The following is a 21,531-nucleotide window of genomic DNA, read 5'->3' on the forward strand; positions in this document are numbered from 1 at the left end:
ATAGCTTTCTTCTTCCAAAGGTGCCCGACTTTAAAAAACTAATGACTGGTGGATACTTAAAATAAATGTTTAGCCTTTAATGATAAATAACACGGATACAGTATTATCATTATCTTAGCCACCAGAAGGGAAAAGAAACCACAAGACTGGGCAGACGCGGTTACCAAGGCAACCAGCTTTTAGACCAGACGGGTAGGGAACCGCTATCTCGCGAGATCTCGCAGTTCCGTGACAGGACGACCTCAGAGAGACTCTTTGATTTTAGATTTCGCCTGAAGGGGCGGGGCTGGGAGTTGAGCCAGAAGGCGGGGAGTTTAAAAAGCCTCGCTTTAAAAAAAAGCTTCGCTTGAGATCTCGCGAGATCTTTTACGCCGAGGGCGGAGCCAGCAGGTAACTTTCTACCTTTTACATCGCGGGATTTGGCGTTCTCACGCCGCCCGAGATGTCCCGTAAGGCTGCTCTTCTTGTTTCATTACAGCAACAGCCTTCCCGTCCTCACTCTCCCTTCGAAGGCCTGGGTTGAGTGGGGCACGACTAAGTTGAGTGGAGAATTGGAATCCCGCGGGTTTTAGCAGATCTCGCGATATGCCTGGCTGATTCTCCGGGGGGCGGGGCCAAAGAGGAAGTGCCTCAGTGAGGAGGCGAGGCCGAGCGGGGCCTCTTTGGGGAATAGGAGAAGGGCTTTCACATCTGCCGCCGAAGGACAACAGTCTTACAGGGTAGGCTGGTCCAGAGAGGAGGCGAGGCGTCGTTTGATGACGTCAGAGGTCAGTATGAGCCACACTTATAACCCCTCACTCAACTATTTGCCTGGAGGGAGGGAGGGAGGGAGGGAGGCTTCTCGCGGAGACCTTGGGAACCTGACACTTCTTCATATCTGGAAATGTATATACGGTTTTTGCTTTCCTTTCAGCGCTCGTGGATCTCCGTTTTGACTTTCCTTTATGGAAATAAAAGGAGGAATTATTGCGTTGCACGTATGATGTGGTAGAACAAGAGGAATCTATAAAGCAGGTTGTCATGCAAATTGCCCAGTAATGGTTGTTGCTGGACCTTTTTTTGAAAATAATGCCTTGAGCCACGAAGAATAGACTAAACCAAGAGGCTGTAGTTTCTGCAGGGTAAATTTACATTTCTATTTTTTTATTTTTTATTTAATTTATTCAATTTATGTGCCGCCCCTCTCCGAAGACCCAGGGCGGCTCACAATACACTCAAAAAATCACTATAAAAACACTTAAAAATTAAAAAGAGCCTTGGTAGTACAGTGGTCTAAGGCACCCTGTTATTAAGCTGGTTATTAAGACCAGCAGCCTGCAATTACTGCAGGTTTGAATCTCGCCAAGGCTCAAGGTTGACTCAGCCTTCCATCCTTTCTAAGGTAGGTGAAATGAGGACCCAGTTTGTGGGGGCAATAAGCTGACTTTGTATAAATATACAAAAGGATGAAGGCTATTGCTGAGCACGTTGTAAGCCGCCCTGAGTCTCCAGAGAAGGGCGGCATATAAATCAAAATTAAAAAAAAAAACCATTAAAGACATTAAAGCCCATTCACACCATTCATGGCCGGATCTCGTCAGATCGCAAAGCGAGATCAACGGCCCCAGGCCTGCCGGAAAAGCCAGGTCTTCACTGCTTTTCAGAAGGCCAATAGGGTGGGGATGGTCCGGACCTCAGGAGGTAACTGGTTCCAGAGAGCTGGGGCAGCCACAGAGAAGGCCCTCCCCCGCGGCCCCTCCAGCCGGCATTGTTTAGCTGACGGGACCCGGAGGAGACCAACTCTGTGGGATCTTACCGGTTGCTGGGAGCTATGCGGTAGAAGGCGGTCTCAAAGATAACCAGAGATTTTAAAGAGTCTGATATTAAAATTAATTAATAAAGGAGTCAGAAGAACCCCTTCCTGTTGCAGCATTAGAGAGAAATTGGCCCAATGGATGAGCAGTCTGATTTGATATAAGGTGCCTTTATATATATTCCCTACAGGCAGCCATTGTTAAGAGATGGAGTACTTCTTTTGCCATCTAGATTATATCCAAGATATGACAGCAGCATACCTTAAAAGATCTTGGGGTTTTAAAAAAATGGGGGGGGGAATTTTCTCTGAGTGTTACTGTAGGAAGATACTGATCCAGTCCTAACAATTTAAGGCTATTAAATTCATTATCTGACTTGTGTAACTACCGGTAAATAGGATGACACTGTAACTTCCCAGACAGTCAATATAGTTGGAATGACAGTGGGACTCAACAGTGATTCAGCATAGGGAAGTTTTATGTACTATATTTAAGAGAATTGTCACATTCAATCATCTTGCACCTCCAGTTAAACAACAAATGGGATTGGGCAGTAGTGTTTTAAAATAGATATAAATTACTGGTTATTGTATGAGCCTCTTACAAGAAAATTCTAAAGCACCAGCATAGTATTTCCCCCCTTATTATTATTGTCAATGAAAAGATCATAGCACGAGCTATTTTTTAAAGTCTATTGAAACATTCCTTCATTCTAAACATGACTGAATAGAATGGAAAAGAAATCACTATAGATGTGGGATCTTAGAAAAAGGGAACTGCACCAATAGAGCAGACTATAACTCAGTGTTGAAGTGTGGTGCTCTCTGAGCTAGATAACATTTTCAGTGCAAGAAAGGAATGGGGTTTGTGTTGTAGGAGCTTCCCTTGTCAGTGATGATGGAAATATTGTTTCTGGTAGCTATTTCTGGCCAACATTAAATAGTCCCCCTTTCAAGATTTTGTTGACTACCATTTTTAATGGCTTCTTAAATTTAGTGGCTTTCTAAATGTTTTATTACATTTTTTATAAATATTCAATTTTGATTGCTCATATATTGTCATGAGGGTTTTGGCAGAAGGGCAGTATTAAAATTGTCACAATAATAATAAACTGAAAAGGAAAAGTGCTGCTGCTATTGGCAGATTGGCCCAGCAATTCTATCCTGCAGTTAAATGGAATAATGGGTGTTAGTGGATAGGTAGCTGTTACAGTAGGAAATTCTGAGACAGTGCATAAATTCTCAGCTGGGGAGGAGATGAAAACAACCCACTGAGAAAATCTTCAAAAGGTACACAAACACCCGTAGCGAGAACTTTTATAGTTGTGTTGCCAAAGACCTTTAGTCTGCAGCTGTCATATTACTGTATTACTGCAGCTGTCATATTACTGGCATATACAAAGCCAGTGGCACTTGGGTTCATATTTTTTTACAGTGAAGTATTCAGTGACACCTGAATTCCTCAAGATACCGTACTTTGCCAATTATCTGATATTTTTGAAAACAGGCTTTCTGTTTTCCTTATGGTAATCATAATATTTGGAAAACTATGTAGAAGGGAAAAGCAGGAATAAACACTCCAAACTTTTATAATCCCTTGAGCAGATACCTGGCTTGTAGTTCTCTCGGGTTCTATTAAGGAAGGGAAAGATGTCTATGGAGATTTTCAATCATCCAAGTCATGGTTGTTCCAAAGTTGCTTTTCCAAAGGACAAGTGGATTTTTTCCCCTTGAAAACATTTCGCTTTTCATCCAAGAAGCTGAACTGAAGAAGCTTCTTGGATGAGAAGTGAAATTTTTCCAAATGTTTCCAAACATTTCCAATACCAGATGTTTCTTGGTATTTCTTGGAAAATACCAAGAAAGTCCAGTTGCTTTTTGGAAAAGCACCTTTGGGACAAGAGAGGGAAAAGCTTTCCTGTTGTAAGTTCTAAGTTTGAGTTCCACTGGCAGATGTGCAAAAATGATATTAACTTTTTGTTTGCCTAGCCTCTCCCTTTTCCCTACTCATTCAGTAGAAGCTCTTGGAACTTAAACACATACAGCAAGTTTAACAGCTGCTTCCTGGCCACTCTGCCATAAGAACAAGATGGCGCTCATATATCTTTTGGAAGTCTTGAGATCCATAGACAAACATCAAATTCTTAAAAATACAATTCCCTTAGTTGAAGTGAGGATGGAAAAATGGGGAGAAGGGGAGGAGTGTATAGCAGTACAGTAGTCCTCGACTTACAACAGTTCATTTGGTGACCATTTGAAGTTGCAACGGCATTGAAAAAACTGACATGACTATTTTTCTCACAACTTGTAGCGTCCCCATGATCACGTGATCAAAATTCAGATGCTTAGCAACTGGCATGTATTTATGATGGTTGCATTGTCCTGGGTTCATGTGATCATTTTGTGACCACCTGACAAGCAAATTCAATGGTGGATTCAGATTCACTTAACAACCGTGTTACTAACTTAACAACTGCAATGGTTCACTTAACAACTGTGGCAAGAAAGGTTGTAAAATGGGACAAAGCTCACTTAAATGTCACACTTAGCAACAGAAATTTTGGGCTCAATTGTCATAAGTCGAGGACCACCTGCAACTGCAGCTGCTACAATTACTGTGGGGAAAAACATGTTATTTTAATTCATGTTTAATTAGAGCGGGATAAAAGTTAAAAAACATTTATTTACATTACAAGTAAATAAATTTTGCTGCCATGTTTTCCCTTTTATTCTTCAAATCACTTTTCTCACAATAGGTAAATCATACCCTCCCCTCAATCTGCCCTTTTATATTCTGCAGCAAAGGTGCAAAGACTCAAACTCCATTCAGGTCTTCTGAGAAAAGACTAAGCCAGATCTTCAGTGATCTGGCTTCCCAAATTATAGAAATGAATCCCTATTTCTGCTTCAAAAAAACCCCAAAAACAAAACCCCCTCATACAGCAAAATCAAGGCCAATATTAAACAGAAATATTTGGATTGCTAAAATTGCTGTGGGTTTGGATTGCTGTTGGATTTCTTGGACTTTTGTATACAGGTACAATGGCTGTCATAGCAGCAGTTCTCTGGTGAGAACACCTTCCCCTTTGGGGTGATTGGCTTGTCTGGTTGCCAATTTCATGAAGTAATACCATAGATATGATTGATTGACCTTTCTATTATGGGGATAGATGTTTGGAACTTGCATTATATGCAGATGTGGGATAGTCCGAAAGCTGCAGGAAATCAGCCTGTAAGGAACAAGAGAGAGAGAAATATGAGGTCCTAAGCAATGATAATTTACATTCCTCAACTTAGATACATAGTAAATGTTTATGAGAGTAAGAAAGGAAATAGAATGGAATAATTAAAAAAAAATGACTTCAGCAACCTGAATGCTAGATTCCTGAAGGTTTTCTGCAGATTTTGGCACTAATAAAGGAATTTAATTATGGCATTTCTTCCACTGGAATTCTATTGTGCAGTAGTTGCACTGAGTACTGTAACTGCTCAGTATATCTGAGTTACTATTCTGCTAAATAGTATCTGGTTACAGGGCAGTGTTTAGAGTATATGACCTACCTTTTACTAATATTAGAGAACATGTCTGTGTATGAATGAATGCTTCTTCTGACCTGTTGGGGGAAAGAATGGTGCATCATTCAGACAGGCATGATGTTTTCACAAGATTTAGGAAACCATGGGATTTATCCCAGCAACATTTTACAACAAATATTTCTCTTTTCCCTTGCTTAGGATCCTGCTTCCTCTTTTCCTCAATTAATTCAGGTGAAATTAACATCTTGGGTGAAAAAGCAAGCTGTCTGTTTTCAGTTCTGGGCAGCAACACCTTAGTAATGTGTAGGTTGTGGAAAACATTTCATTTTTCATAAAATGGTCCTATTTTGTGAATGGTGTACGTTTTTCTATATATAAGATCTAAATGTGGATGAAATGGGCTTCAGGAGTCAACAAAAGGAGAGTTTATGCATCTCAAATAGTTGTCTGTATCTCAAATTGCAGCTCTTAAATTTTCTTGTGGACAGTGTTCTTCTTCCAGAGACGGAGAGAATCTCATGCTAAGTACTTTAAACTATGATCTTCTTGCACAAGGCTTAAATTATAGTGGTGATTGCATGCTATGTTTGGATCCTGAGCTGTGTTACAGAGTACTGCATGCTATCTCTTGATTATAGCTGTCGCTAATGTCTCCTTCCTTTTAGTTGAGTTTAATGGAAGGCTTTATTTGAATCAGGATTACTGTTGATGGCTGTGAGCTTCCATTGCCTGTCAGCTGCTGAAACTAAACTGTGGTATTGTATCTTTAATTAAATAAGGTCCTAACCTAATTAAGGTGTTTAAGTACAAAAGTCAAATTGCTGAAAGGTTTCCCCAAAGAGAAATAGTGAAATGATTACCTGCATTACTATGTACGGTAATTAATCATTTGGCTAGTTTGAGCAAGAATCAATTAGGGGAGAGAAAGAGAGACATAGAGACACTGAGGATTAATTTAGAATTGGGCATCAGATTTATTATTTTGTGTTACTGTAATTTGTTGTGGGTTTATTTGCAAGGTGAGTCTTATGGGGCAGCTTAAGGATGACTTTTCTAAGGTATCCTGGGAAGCTTTTCTTAGGTAGGCAATAATAAGGTGTTAAAACAGGACTATTGAGTTGGTGTGAAGGAAGATATTTTGAAAATTGTCCCTGGGCCTTATTTGTTAAGATAGATTTAGAGTTTGCTGTGGAGCGGTGCCCAGTAGTAAGCTGATTTTCCAAGCTAATGTGATATGGTGATCAAAATACTGGATTAGGATTTGGAGAAATGTGGGTTCACATCCAGCTTCAGCTGTTGTCACTTTTGGTGACTTGGATCATTCTTTCAGAATGTCATAGGTTTGCTGAGGTGTGAAAAGAGATCCTAAAATAAGTTGTCTGGAGCTCTCAGATATAAATATATTGGGGGGGGGAAATAGAGTTTTCCCCTTTTGCTCTCAGGCATCCTATAGGATTAGATGAGTTGTTACCCACTGGGGTCAGAACATTGAAATCCAGTTGCCTGTGACTCACTCATTCAGCCACAAACTTTGCATAGGAAGCTGTGCCACACAACTAGACCAGTCTTTGAGCTTTAACTTTTGGTTCACCTGGAAGTGGAGGCATTTGCTCTGGCACACCCTGTTTTTTCCCCAGCACGCCTTTCAGGCAGAGAAGTTTTCATGCCTGTTAATCTCACTTTATAAACATGCCCTCCCAGTGTTTATACAACAGGAATTAGATAGATACCAGGGAAAGCCTATGTAGAAAAAAAATCTCTCAAGAAAACCATGCTCGTGTAAAGAGCCCCAGGCTGCTCTTTAAGAAGGTTGAGAAAGGCTATGCAAACATGAAAACAGTCAAACTGGAAGGATCCGTGTCTCACCTCACTGTCCTCCTACTCAAATAACCAGGTTTACTGCATGCCAGGCAGGTGAAATAGGAAAGAGATGCCTAAAAGTCTGTCTATTTGAGGTCTCTGGTGCTTGATGTTTCTCAGACTGAAAGCTTCTTAAAGAATTTTTCTCCTGCATTGTCTTCTCTCTACAAAATAATTTGCGTTTAGAGATGAGGTGAGTGTATGGCGACTGAGAAAAAGGGGCTGCACCTAATAGCCAGATTGAACTTTGAGACCTGGTTCAATTTATCATTTATTTACCATCTAAATTTCTAGGGCTGCCCATTTGTCAATAATACTGGGCAGTTTACAAGGATTAAAAAAAAGAAAAAAAAATACAATACAGGGAGTCCACAACTTATGGCCACAATTTAGATCAGAATTTCCATTGCTAAGCAAGGCTGTGTTTAAATGAGTGGCACTCGCCCCCCCAATTTATGAACTCTTTTGCCATGGTTGTTATTTGAATCACAAAGTTATTAAGTGAATCTGGCTTCTATCATTGACTTTGCTTGTCAAAAGCTAACTGGAAAGATTGCAAGTGGCGAGATCACATGATCCCGGACACTGCAACCATAGTAAGTACATGCCGGTTTGCCAGCACCCAAATTTTGATCATGTGACTGTAGGAATGCTGCAATAGTTGTAAGTGCGAGGACTGGTTATAAGTCCCGCCCTCCCCTTTTTTTAACACCACCAGAAGTTGAATATATTGTTTTTAGCCTTCATTTAAAAGAGGTTGTGATATGTTGTAACGTTTCTAACAGAGGTGTATGTGTCCAGCTCATACATAAAGATAAGAAGTTTGAAGGAAGTAGGCTAGTGCTGCAGGTTCAGTTCAGTGGCTTTTTTTGCTTTGGAAATCATTTCTGGATTTTGTGCTTGTGCTTGTGATGAAAAAAAATATGAAACTTTGATTTTGGTTTTTGCTGGTGAGATGTTTGTTGTAGTAGAAATGGCTAGTATATATACTGTGTAAAAATTTGAAGGTAATGTTATTAACTTCTACTGTGCTAAAAAGAGTCAGAAGTCAATGCTTTTTTCTTCTCCCCCCTCCAATACCCCACATTTTTTCTTCTTTCCCTTTTCCCTCTCTTAGTTTACCACTATTTTTTTATTTTCCTTTTTATTTTATTTTCTGATAAATCATAAAAATTTTCAAAGACAGTTTTGACTGGTTGCTGCTAGCGAGAGCGGCTAGAGAAATTTTCTGTCCTTTAAAAAAAATAAGTGTTACATCTTAATTTGTTTCTGCATGAGCCAAAAACAAAACCTCACTTATAATTCTGGGATATTAAAAGAAGAACAAACCAATTATCCTTTGAACATAATGCTAAACAAACATAATGCTAAATAAAGTGAATGTGAACATGCTTATTACCTTAATCCTTGATTAAGGAAGTTTGGGTGGATGTAGTATGATAAGTGTTTTTAAAATATATGTTTATGGGGGTCCTTTTTAGGAGATATAAGTATGTGTCCCTTTAGAAATCTTAATTTGGTTTTTTTCCAGCATCTGTTGACAAAGAGATATCCTCAAATATATTTTGGTCCCAATAGCCTGTTTTTGTTTTTGTTTTGTCTTGAGTTAATTTTCTTACAGGGAAACTTCCCACATGACTATACAGTAGTCCTTGACTTATGACCACAACCGAATCCAATATTTCTGTTGCTAAGCAAGACAATTGTTAAGTGAATTTTGCTGCATTTTACAACCTTTCTTGCACAGTTGTTTAGTGAATCACTGGAGCTGTTAAGTTAGTAACGCAGTTGTTAGATGAAAATTGACTTCCCCATTGACTTTGCTTGTCAGAAGATTGCAAAATGATCACCTGACCCCTCACCCCCACCCCACCCGGGACACTGCAGTTGTCATAAATATGAGACAGTTGCCAAGTGTCCGAATTTTGATCACGTAACCATACAGATGCTGCAATGGTCATAAGTGTGAAAAACAGTCATAAGTCACTTTTTTCAGTGCCGTTGTAACTTTGAATGGTCGCTAAATGAATGGTTATAAGTCAAGGACTACCTGCATTCAGTTCACCACACCATGTCTGAAATTATAAAGTCTAGCAATAAGCTTTCAGGGGCTTTTCCCCTGGACTGGAATAAACTTAGAGACAAATTTCAGGTGTGTGTGTTTGTTTGTCTTTTGGGGTTTTTTTTTTTTTTTTGGCCAAGCCGTTTTGACATGTATGATAAAGACTCTGCCTTCAGCGCTGCAGGAGCTGGGAAATTATGACAGATGTTGGGACTTTGGTTTCAGAATCTCTTTGAGCTTCTGCCGTGCAAATTTGCCTTTGAAACAATTCAGAAGACAGGCAGAACGGAGCTTTGAGGCAAGACCGGTTGGTTTCTGCTTTTCAGCATTTCCACTTCCTAGAATACTTCAAATACCTTTGAGGGTGAGGTCACTCTAGTTATTTTTGTTCCTGGTGTCTCGTTCTGTACTTCTTTCAAGTCATTCTCATGGCTGTCTGGGTCAGAAGTGGGAGTGGGAGGGGAAGGTATTGGGAAGAAATGTTGAAGGGCCTCCTCCTCTGGGAGACATTTGAAAACTTAGGTTGCCTGGCAGGCCTTGAGAGGTGGTGCTTCAGCTGCCCTTTGGTCTTTCCGTTGCTGCTTCAGCTCTTTGTAGGACCTCACCAGTCTGCTCAGCGCTCTCCACGGTAGAAGAGAAAGGTCAGATACGGATCTCAAAGGGTTTCAACGAGGGGCCAGAGGACAAGGAAGAATACAAGTAGTCCTCAACGTACGACAAACGTATGAGCCAAAAAAAAATCTGCTGTTAAGTGAGACATTCGTTAAGTGAATTATGTCCCATTTTATGATCTTTCTCGTCGTAACTGTGAAAAACGGTCATAAGTCACTTTTTTCAGGGCTGTTGTAACTCTGAACGGTCACTAAGCAAACTGTTGTAAATCGAGGACTACCTGTATGCCATGTTTCAGTGATAAGCGATAAAGTTGGATTTCAGCCAAAGAGGAGATAAAATAAAATGACTAATTTTTTGTGAAAAGATTTAAAGGAAGTGTAAGAAAGGTGGTGTCCATTCTGGGCAAAAAATAAAACGCTCTATCCCTCCGGCAAGGTGTGGGGTGTCACCTAATAAGCGCTCTCTATTATTGAACTAAAGGGTGGAGCAGCAGCTTTACATATTGATAGTTCATGATGGGGAAGGATGAAGACTTTTTCCATGGCTGTAACCAGGTGCCGTTGCTTATATTGCTTCCAGGTTTGTAAATGTCTCTGCTTAACCTCTTCCGGGGCAAGGAAAAGTTTCCTCCAAGTAGAAATCACAGAGAAGCAGCTTTTGGTTTTCTCTTATGCTTGCACAAAAATGATGATCTCAGTCAAATAAGTTTTTTTTTAAAAAAAAATCAGGTCCTGTACATTTTCCCTCTGTTCAAATGGCTCCGGAATAGAGGAGGCTCTGAGTTTAGCATAAATCTTTGCTTCCTGGTGCTGCGGCCCAAACGGTTCTGCTAACACTCAAAGCTGAGTCTTAAGCTGTTCGCTTCTTAGTCAGTTCAGCCTGTTTGTTGCAAGGACATGGTGTGCGGTTGCTGGAGTGCGAAAGGGCTGCCGTTTATGGGGTTATATCTTGTGTGACTTATGTAATCAGGTTCAGTTTGCCTTGGAAACTGTAGCCTCCGAACTTGACGTCTGTCTGTTGCAGGAGAGGGCGGTATTCAGCCAGCGTTTGGCAACTCTGAGCAAAACCAGAGAAGCAAAAACCAACTTTAACTGTGTTAAAAGGCAGTGGTTCCTAACAGGCTATATATCTGGATCATTCTAGTTCCACATGGATACGTCTTGAATACCGAGGTTATGAACTTTGCTTAAAAACTTGTCAATTTGTGATCTGGAAAAGTCCTCTTATCTACCCTGGACACTGGGTATCCAGTGCCAGTTACAACAGAGTTAGTATTGGGGTGTAGTATTGCTCAGACAGTGCACAAACTAATTCAGGTGGCCCTTTTCAGTTTTGCTACCTCCCAGCTTCTGCTGCTCCTCCTTGCTGCTCCTTGATCAGCAGGAAAACTAGAAGAGAGAGCCCACTCGATATCATGCTGTAACGATCAACATTCAGTAGACAGAATTTTGTGATGATTCCAGCCGCTTGCAGGGGTTTAAAAAGACATGGTTTGAAGCACCAACTTTTCATGGAGGAGATCCTAGTTTTAGACTCTGGTATTTCCAATTAAATTTCTTGCCTCGATTTGGGCGAACTACAGTTAGTGAGAATAAATTTAAGGTTGGAAGGACCAGTGGTCTGAATTCAGTCTAGGACAGTTTCATGTGTTTAGAAGAATATTTTGATAGGTAATGTGTGTTAAACGAATACTGCTGACCACCTTATAGTATATATCCTTGCTGTCCAAGGAGGGTTTGGGCTAATTGGTTGGAGGGAGATGAGCTTTTCTAGCTAGTTACTCTTTAATGATGGGGATGAGGTCATCCATTCAGTCATGCCTGACTCTTGGCGATTCTATGGGCCAGGTCTCTCCACCTTTTCCGATCTTGCACTACGTCTTTGAGTTTTTCTATGCTCTGGCTGGTGTCAGCTTTGATGGTGTACTCTTTAATAGGGCTGTGCAAAGGAACAAAGGTCATTTGGGCACACAGGGTGTCCCTGTGACAGGTGCAACTCTCTAAAGCAGCTACATCTTCACTTGGGATTGCATGGTTACCCGACCCTAAAAAACGACTATGGGAAAAGATGACTGAGGATTTGCAACACTTTTGCAATGTAACGTGCATATCTGTAAGTGCAGTCCCTGGTATTCTTTGGAATCGTCAGCATCGCATTGGTTTGCATGTGCCATATTGGTGTTGTTTCTGTAGGACTGTCATTCTGTAGCCTCTTAAAGACCCTGCTGACCTTAGGGTAACCGCATATGAGTCTCAGTGTTCATTGATGAAAAATGATCTCAATTTTCTTTTTCTTTCCTCGCCAGATTGCGCAGTAAATGTTCACAAAAACTGCAAGAATCTTCTGCCTGAATGCAGCAGCAGCAGATCCAAGGTAGATCATGCCATCTTACCCATACGCACACGTTTATTTACTTACTTACTTACTTACTTCTGTAGCATTTTTACTTCTTACAGCTAAATTTTACAGATAAAAATAAAACAAGCAGCCCAGGTCTATAATTTATATCAAAGGGCTTCATAATGCAAAGGCTGCTTTTTTGGTTCTGATACAAACAAGTTATTAACAGAATAACAGAGTTGGGAAGGACCTTCGAGGTCTTCTAGTCCAACTTCCTTGTTCAGCAGGAGACACTATACCAGGGGTGTCAAACTCGATTTCATTGAGGACTGCATCAGGGTTGTGGTTGATCTCGGGTGTGTGTGTGTGTGTGTGTGTGTGTGGCCAGCTCAACATCACTTGTGTCGGGGCGCCTATGGCGGCCCGAGTGCTCTGCCAGTGAAAATGGGCTCCCGAGCTCTGTTTTCAGCTGCAATGGCCTCCTGCAACCCTCTACCAGCGAAAACAGAGCTCTTTGAGCTCTATTTTCGCTGTCAGAGGCATCGTGGGCCGGTCCTTTACCGTTTCCAGGGCAGCCCCGTGGGCCAGATCTAAGCATCCAGGCAGGCTGGATTCGGCCCACGGGCCTTGAGTTTGACACCCCTGCTCTATACCATTTCAGACAAGTGATTGTCGAGTCTATTCTTAAAAACCTCCAGTAATGGAGGACCCACAACTTCTGAAGGCAAGCTGCTGATTATTCCATGTGAAAAGACATAATTGTTTATTCTTAAAGTTAGAGTACAGCGTTATCTATCCTAATGTTGTTGTCGTTGAATGTTTGTGAACAGGAGTAAATGACTTGAAATGAGCCAATCGATTTATTTTAGGTAAAGATAAATGATAATTATATTCCATTAATAGCAGAGGGTGGAGGCAGAATTCGTGAAAATAAGTTAATTGTATGACTACTTCCTGAATCTTTCTAAAAAAGAAGTTCCAATTAATAGGATCAAAATAAGCTAATAGTTTATCTTGCTCAGTAGTGGTAGATGACTACGAGTATCTTTTAAGTTGCTGAGGCAGAGAGGTTCCTTTTCTATCACTTGCTATCAAATTATTAGTCTTCTTTCTCAAAGATGTACTGCTGGTGTCCCTGAAGGAAAAAAAAATTGAGAATATTATTGGTTGACCAATTGATGCACAAAACAAAACAAGAATATTTGTTTAAATCTTTTAAAACTTGTCCTGTACCAGTAGTCCTTGACTTACAACCATTCGCTTAGTGACCGTTCAAAATTACAACAGTACTAAAAAAAGTGACTTATTACCAGTTTTCACAATTATGACCAGTGCAGCGCCCCCTTGGTCACATGATTAAAATTCTGTCACTTAGCAACTGGCATGTATTTATGACAGTTGCACTGTCCTGCATCATGTGATGACCTTCCTCATTGGCTTCTGACAAAATAATTGGAAGAAGCCAGATTTAAGGATTACATGATTTGTTTAACCAGTGATCTGCTTACGGCAAAAAGTCATAAAATGGAGTAAAACTCAACACCTGCCTTTCTTAGCAGTAAAAATGTTGGGCTCAATTGTGGTTGTAAGTCAAGGACTACCTGTACTGGTCAATATTTATTTTCCATTTATCATATTTTTCAGACTATAACACACTCCGGACTATAAGACGCAACTAGCTTTTGGAGAGGAAAACAAGAAAAAAAAAAAAACTGCCTCTGCCTCCCAGCAATTTGCCTCCTTGCAGCAAAGAGCAAACAGCCTGGTCAGCTTCAACACAGCCTGATTTAGCACGAGCAGCTGATTTATGGTTGGATCGGCTTCCTGGAATACTGCCGATCAGCTGTTCCAGGCTGCGAGGATCACCGACGTCCATCGCCGATGCGCGACCCATTTTCAGCCTCTGCATATCCTGTTTTTGGCCGGTTTCAAATGGCAGCGATAGGCAGCAGTGGCGGCAATCCCTGCCTCTTGGAAGAGGCTGAAAATGGGACACGTGGGTGCTGAAAATGAGGCGCGCGGAGGCCAAAAATGGGACGCGTGGAGGTCGAAAATAAGGCACACGGAGGCCGAAAATGCGGTGCACGGAGGTGGCGATGGGCATGAGTGGCGGTGATCCCTGCAGCCTGGTACAGCTGATCAGCAGCGTCTCAGGAGGCTGATGCAACTGCCAATCCGCTGCTTGTGCTAAATCGGGCTGTGCTGAAGCTGACCAGGCTGTTTGCTGTTTGCTGCAAGGAGGCAAATTGCTGGGAGGCAGAGGCTGAAGGGTAGGGGCCAGCGGGTGGGTGAGGCTTCAGCAACATTCATTCTATAAGACGCACAGACATTTCCACCCACTTTTGGGGACGTGGAAAAGTGCATCTTGTAGACCAAAAAATACGGTAGTTAAAACGGGGGAGAGTGAAAGGGTTATTTGTTTTGTTAATATTTTGCTCTAAACGTGTTTAAACCTTGAAGTAGGATTGAGGAACTTGTGTCCTTCCAGATAATTATTTGCCTGAACATTGATCCTGCTAACTAATGTTTATGGCAGGTTAGTGTTTAGGGCATTAGGTTAATGTGGCAACTTCGTAATTGTACATAATTGTTTAATTATTGGAACTTAATAGAAGATCTCATGGTCTGCAAGATCCCAGAGGGATTTGACCGAGTTTAAATGGATCTGTGAAGAACACAATTTCCAGAAAAGTAGCACTTTACACCAAACACTTACTTAAAGCCTGTATTCCTTGTGAACCCTTCTAGGTAGACCAGATCAGGAAATCAATTACACACACACACACACACACACACACACACACACACACACAAACTAATTTATTGAGATTGGCTGCAATAACAGAATTTTGCAAGATTGATCCAGTCCCCAGATTAAGAAGGTCTGATTTACAGACAATATGTACTTATAAATGGGCTGAGTATTATTAAACATGGCAGAAGGCCTTCTCCTTCCTTGAGCCAATGAACTGCTGAAGCCACATCGTGATTTCACACTGGAGATTTAGGATTTGAATATACTGCCTGTTTTCAGTGTTTCACGAAAACATTATGTGGCTTCAGCATTTCATGGGCTTGAGGAAGGCGAATGGCATCTGCCTTTTGTAGTATAGGTAGCCCTTGGCTTACAACCATTTAATTATTGTTTGAAGTTACAATGGCACTGAAAATAATGACTTATGACCATTTTTCACACTTACGACTGTTGCAGCATTCTCACAGTCATGTGATCAAAATTTGGATACTTGGCAACTGGCATGTATTTATGATGATTACAGTGTCCTGAGTTCATATGATCCCTTTTTGTGACCTTCTGACGAGCACATTCAATGGGGAAGCCAGATTCGCTTAATATCATTGTTACTAACTTGACAACCGCAGTGACAAGAAAGGTTGTAAAATGGAGCAAAATTCACTTAACAAATGTCTTGCTTAGCAACAGAAATGTTGGGCTCAATTGCGGTCATAAATCAAGGACTATTTGTAATAGTCTGTAAGTACATTTTCTTTTTTTCATAATTTTTATTGAACAGTTTTTAATATATTTTTTAACAATTTTCCTCTTTGCAACATTTCTGTATCGGTATACATCCGCTATATGTCCGTTTTTTCCTTTACATCAATATATCTATACATGTGGTTCCATTGTCCTTTATACATTATATATACTACTATATTAATATACTGATTTATAAGCAAACAGGATGGTATAGTATTATTTTTCCAGTTTTGTGCGTACACAATTCTGACTGCAGTTATGATATGTAATATTAAGTATTACATATCATAACTGTACATGTTCTTACTTACATACAAATTCAAAAATAGACATATTTAGGAATGGAACTTGTTCTTAATCTGGGGACTACCTCCTCCCTATTCTTATACAGGTAGTCCTCCTTTGGCCACCATAATTGGGACTGCCAACTCCATAGCTAAGCAATTCAGTCATTAAGCAAAACATCATGCGCCCACAGTGGGCTGGGCTTACAACCTCACTTCCACCATGGTCATTAAGCCAATCACCTGTGGTCAAGAAGTGAGAGATCATTTGACCATGATTTGCCATTTTACTGCTGGCTTCTCCGTTAACTCTGCTTGTTGGGAGTGTTCATGTTTCCCTTGCATGACCACGGGGGATGTTGCGATGGTCATAAGCGCAAGGATTGGTTGTAAAGTTACATTTTCAGTGCTGTTGTAACATTGAATGGTTGCTAAGCAAAGTAGTCATTGAACAAAACTCCACTCGCACCAGTAAATCACACAGGCCTTTTCCAAATGTGGCTCTGGACCAGTGGTGAAATCCCAACCAGTTTGCTACTGGTTCGCTGGCTGCGCATGTGCACTGTGCGCCAAGCGCATTCTGCGTGGGCATGTGCAGTGCGTACCAAATGTGCGCTCTGTACACGAGTGCATACGTAGCATGTGCCAAAAGGAGGCTTGGGAAGGTAAGTAGAAGCTGGGGGGGGGAGGATTTTTTGCTTTCTAGCAAAGCTAAACTGCGTTGCACAGCTGATCGCCCCCCCTGCTGTTTCTGTCTCTCTTCTCCGGGTAATGGTTCTTGCATACAGTATTTGCAATCAGCTCACCTTCCTCTTTACAGTAATAAGTATCCATTGGGTAATTGAGAATCTGAGATATAAATCCCAAAGTTCCTATGGATTTTTGAAGCTCCCATTCAATCTTCACTTCTCCTCGTTTAAGAGTATGGTTAGGTCTTTACTAATATGACTGTCCTGCTAGATCAGAGGGTTTTGAGTTCAGATGAGGGAGCTGAAAGCTTTGCATTCAGGGAATGGAGGCTTGCTTCAGAGCTGTTGCTCAATGGAAACTAAACCAGCTGAAGTATATGTGATTCTTTCTGTCTCTTCTCTTTCTGTTATAGCAAAGGGATTTGCAACTCCGGCCCCCAGGCTCCCCCCCTAGTTTGCTCCAGAGTGCCAGCCCAGGTTTGTATAAAAAACTTTTTTTTCTTGCTCTGGTTTTGAATATGGAAGGCTTAGTACGGTGTCTTTGAAAAATACATTATTAAGACCAGGAGTGAAATCTAGCAGGTTCTGACAGGTTCTGGAGAACTGGTAGCGGAAATTTTGAGTAGTTTGAAGAACCAGCAAACACCACCTCTGGCTGGCCCCAGAGTGGGTTGGGAATGGAGATTTTGCAATATCCTTCCCCCAGGAGTGAGGTGGGAATGGAGATTTTGCAGTATCCTTCCCCTGCCACGCCCACCAAGTCACACCACGCCCACCAAGCCACGCCCACAGAACCGATAGTTTTAAAAAAAATGGATTTCACCACTGATTAAAACCCACGGAGTTTAAGCATTGCAGGATACAGTTTGTGCAGTGCTGCCAAAAAGAGTGGAGCAGCTATGCTGTCCTGCTTGGTGAAAAGTCTAGAATGTTCTTTAGCTAATCTACTGTTCTTGTGCATCTTAATTTTTTTTTATTGTGCTGTGAAACTTTTTAAACAAAAAGTAGGGTAGGAAGGGAGCAACCATCGCAGGGCAGTGAGAAAATCAATAAGCTGCTGGTTTTTCATTGATTGGTTATTCTGTAACTGTGAAATTGAACAATATATCTGGATCGTTTGCTTTTATTAAATTGTGCCTGTGGACAGAGCTTATTATATATTTAGGCCACTATCTTAAATATTCTCCAAAATTAAACTGGCAAAAGAAGCTACAAGAAAAGCAAAGAAATATCTCCTGAAGATGTGGCGCAAATTGGAAAGATTATTTTCTTAGTCTTAGATGTTATTTCTGTATTAATTTTTAACATATGCATCCTGCCAAAACTAGTCTTTGCTGCCATTTCTTTAACTAGTAGTGGCCTTCATTTACTTCAGGGGTGTCCAACTTTGGCAACTCTGAGACTTGTGGAATTCAACTCCCATCTTGGCTGGGGAATTCTGGGAGTTGAAGTCCACAAATCTTAAAAGTTACCTAGCTTTGACATCCCTGATTTACAGCAAGTTCTTCCCAAGAACCTAAGGTGTTGGAATTTATCAACATAGGATATGTGCAGATCACAGCAATGTGGCCTCTTGTTATGGACAGAAATTTTATCAACGTGCAGATTTTCTAACTGTCGTCCAAGGTATTTTGGTGTGGCACCCAGTGGGTTTATAATCAGTGGGCTCACCACTGCCAGTTTATGCCATAATCTTTCAACTTCAGTTTGCAGATCTTGATACTTTGTGATCCTCCAGTTCTTTATCTTCTATTTTGCTGCCCCCTGGTATCGCCACATCAATTATCCACACTTTTTTCTTTTCAACCACAGTTAAATTTGATGTGTTATACACCAAGATTATCAGTTTGTATTTGGAAATACAGGTAATCCTCAACTTATGATCACAACTGAGCCCAAAATTTCTGTTGTTAAGTGAAACATTTTTAAGTAAGTTTTGCCACATTTTTTTTACTTTTCTTGTCACAATGGTTAAGTGAATCACTGCAGTTGATAAGTTAGTAACCCGGTTGTTAAGTGAATCTGGCTTCCCCATTGACTTTGCTTGGAAACGTCATAAATATGAACCCGTTGCCAAGCATCTGAATTTTGATCACATGATCATGGGGATGCTGCAAAAGTCATAACTCTGAAAAATGGTCATAAGTCACATTTTTCAGTGTCGTCGTAACTTTGAATGGTCACTAAATGAACTGCTGTAAATCGAGGACTACTTGTACCACAATATTTTCATCTGCTCATTTTCAATTACTTTTTCTACTACTGAATATGTTCCCACCAATTTTTAATTACTGGCAAATGGTAATTTTTATAGAAGTTCCAGTGAATCGTTTTGGTTATGTCATTGTTTATAGTCTCTGCAATTTTTTTGCAGAAGCTTGTATGGTCTTCTCTTTAACCACTTTCCCCTCGATTTTTTTGTAATAATTGACCATGTAATGCTTTTCCTTGCCAGCATTCTGTTTGTGTTTTATTACATTATTTCGACATTCATGTTTTGTTTTCTGTGCATTCAGTTAGTTCCAATTTTTAACTTGTATCAGTTAAAATTCTAATGTTCTTGACTGTTTTGCTTAGCCAATGCATGCTTTGCTTCTTTGACTGTTCGATAAGATAATTAATTAAATTTGATGTTATTCATTTATATTTATTATGTTTATTTATAATACATATTTGCATTTTTTTGGGGGGGGGGAGGTTGATTTATATGCCGCTCTTCTCCGGAGACTCAGGGCGGCTTACAATGCGTTAAGCAAATAGCCTTCATACTTTTGTATATTTATACAAAGTCAGCTTATTGCCCCCACAATCCGGGTCCTCATTTTACCTACCTTAAAAAGGATGGAAGGCTGAGTCAACCTTGAGCCTGGTGAGATTTGAACTTGCAGTAATTGCAGGTAGCTGATGTTAATATTTATTGAGGATGTATATTCTGACCCAAGAAGTGGGGTGATTAGTACACCAGCAGGAATCCCTTCTTCTCCTATATATTATTATTTTACAGGTCAGATACAATTTTGGGATTGGATATTTTTGGTACTTCATATGTTTCTCCCACTGTGCAAAACAAAGTGGCTGATCTTTTACAGCCCCCAGTATGGGTCTTGTTGAGCTTTGGAAGTTTAAAAAGAGAAGCTGGGGAGCGGGGGGGTGGGGGGGTCGGGGGGAATATTTCCTTCAGCCTTATGGTTGAATATCACAGTGATCTATTATGTGGGAAGAGGGGAGCAGTGATCAATAGTAGTTCTCAGCAGTGTGCAGATCGTGCTAATTGAATGCAGAGTACAGTTTCTCATATTCATCAGTCCATTTCCAGGGCATTCAAAGTGGGGGGGGAGAGGGGAGGAGAGAAGGGGAGAAGCGGGCTGGGAGCTGGAGAAAGGGGAAAATATCTCTGCTCTTTGGAAGATCTGAACTAAAGCAGTATGCCTTTTGGGAATTATTTAGATTTGAAGTAGCATGTTGGTTGTGATTCTGTCTCCGAGACATAAATTTGGTCTGCAAAGGAGCTCCCAATTCAGTCCAATGATCCAGAAGAGGGTACTGTACTTTAAGATGAGGAAGGATGGGAATCAAGGATAGGTTGCAAGAGCGAACGCTTATGGGCAGATGATTTCAGCCACTCCTAATGCCCTTTCTGGAGCCAGGAATGGTGGTCTGCCTAAGCAATATAGACGTTTCATTAGGCAAAGGCTGAATTTGGCTTCTCACAAAGCATTTGAACTGCATGTGTTTTTCCCCAACTCGGCATACTTAGCTAGCCCCATATATATCTTGGGGTTGTGCAAGATGCAAAGAGGAATCCGATGTCTTTTGAGATTTGTGTTGTAATCATTCTGCCCACAAAGGGATACCAAAAGAAGAAAAAGAATAAACTATATGGTTCCAAATATTTTATAGTTTCTAAGATACTTTCTGGGAGAATTTTTTTTTTTTTTTTTTTTTTGCTTTAATTCATATGCCGCCCTTCTCCGGAGACTCAGGGCGGCTTACAATGCATTAAGCAATAGCCTTCATACTTTTGTATATTTATACAAAGTCATCTTATTGCCTCCACAATCTGGGTCCTCATTTCACCTACCTTTGAAAGGATGGAAGGCTGAGTCAACCTTGAGCCTGGTGAGATTTGAACTTGCAGTAATTGCAAGCAGCAGATGTTAATAACAGTGCTTTAGTCCACTGTACTACTCTGTATTTAGGTGTATTTCATCTTCTCTGGCAATTCTTCCTGATCTATCCTTCAAATTCTTCACCGGCTATAATCTTTTTCTCTAGTAGTTTGGAAACTACCAGTTTAGTCTAGTTTTATCCACTTTAGAGGAAAATGACCAAGGGACTGAAAGAGAGAAGAAGAATTTGGAAGAGAGAAGGCAGATGAGGGAGGGATAAAACTTCCTACAGTGTGTGTGTGAGTGCATGAGTCTTGTTTGTTTGTTTATTTGCTGCCCATTTCGAAGTGAAACAAGATGGGAAGCTTACAGCATAAAAAAACATTAAAATCATCAAATATGAATATACACATAATCCCCCTGTCCTGTTTTTATTATACTGATGGATACATGTTAGGTGTCATAACTTTAGTGAACTTTGTGAGTGCTACCTGTGTTGTCTATGGAGATTCTCAGTTGTCCAGGTCATGGTTATTCCAAAGATGCTTTCTTTCAAAAAGGCAACTGGACTTTCTTGTTTTGCTAGAAGATGTTTCACTTCTCATCCAAGAAGCTTCTTCAGTTACACCTGGATGGTGGAGAATGGAAGGGTTTATATTCTTCACTGCATGACTTGACTTCATGACCGCAAGGAATATAAATCCTTCCATTCTCCATCATTCAGTCACAACTGAAGAAGCTTCT

General features: G+C 40.6%; 1 protein-coding gene across 2 annotated transcripts in view; it reads left to right on the forward strand.

The window, feature by feature from the left end:
- Nucleotides 1-21,531, forward strand: part of ARHGEF18 (Rho/Rac guanine nucleotide exchange factor 18) — a 74,362-nt gene that overhangs the window by 25,304 nt on the left and 27,527 nt on the right. For both annotated transcript variants that reach the window (XM_087894582.1, XM_034437577.3), the window contains exons 11-12: nt 12,172-12,239; nt 17,092-17,155. In XM_087894582.1, coding sequence (XP_087750708.1) covers nt 12,172-12,239; nt 17,092-17,155 — 132 coding nt within the window. The remainder of the gene's footprint in view (nt 1-12,171; nt 12,240-17,091; nt 17,156-21,531) is intronic.

This window comes from Pantherophis guttatus, chromosome 1 (genome assembly GCF_059756535.1).
Source record: "Pantherophis guttatus breed Tessera chromosome 1, ASM5975653v1, whole genome shotgun sequence".
In the NCBI taxonomy this organism is placed as follows: domain Eukaryota; kingdom Metazoa; phylum Chordata; class Lepidosauria; order Squamata; family Colubridae; genus Pantherophis; species Pantherophis guttatus.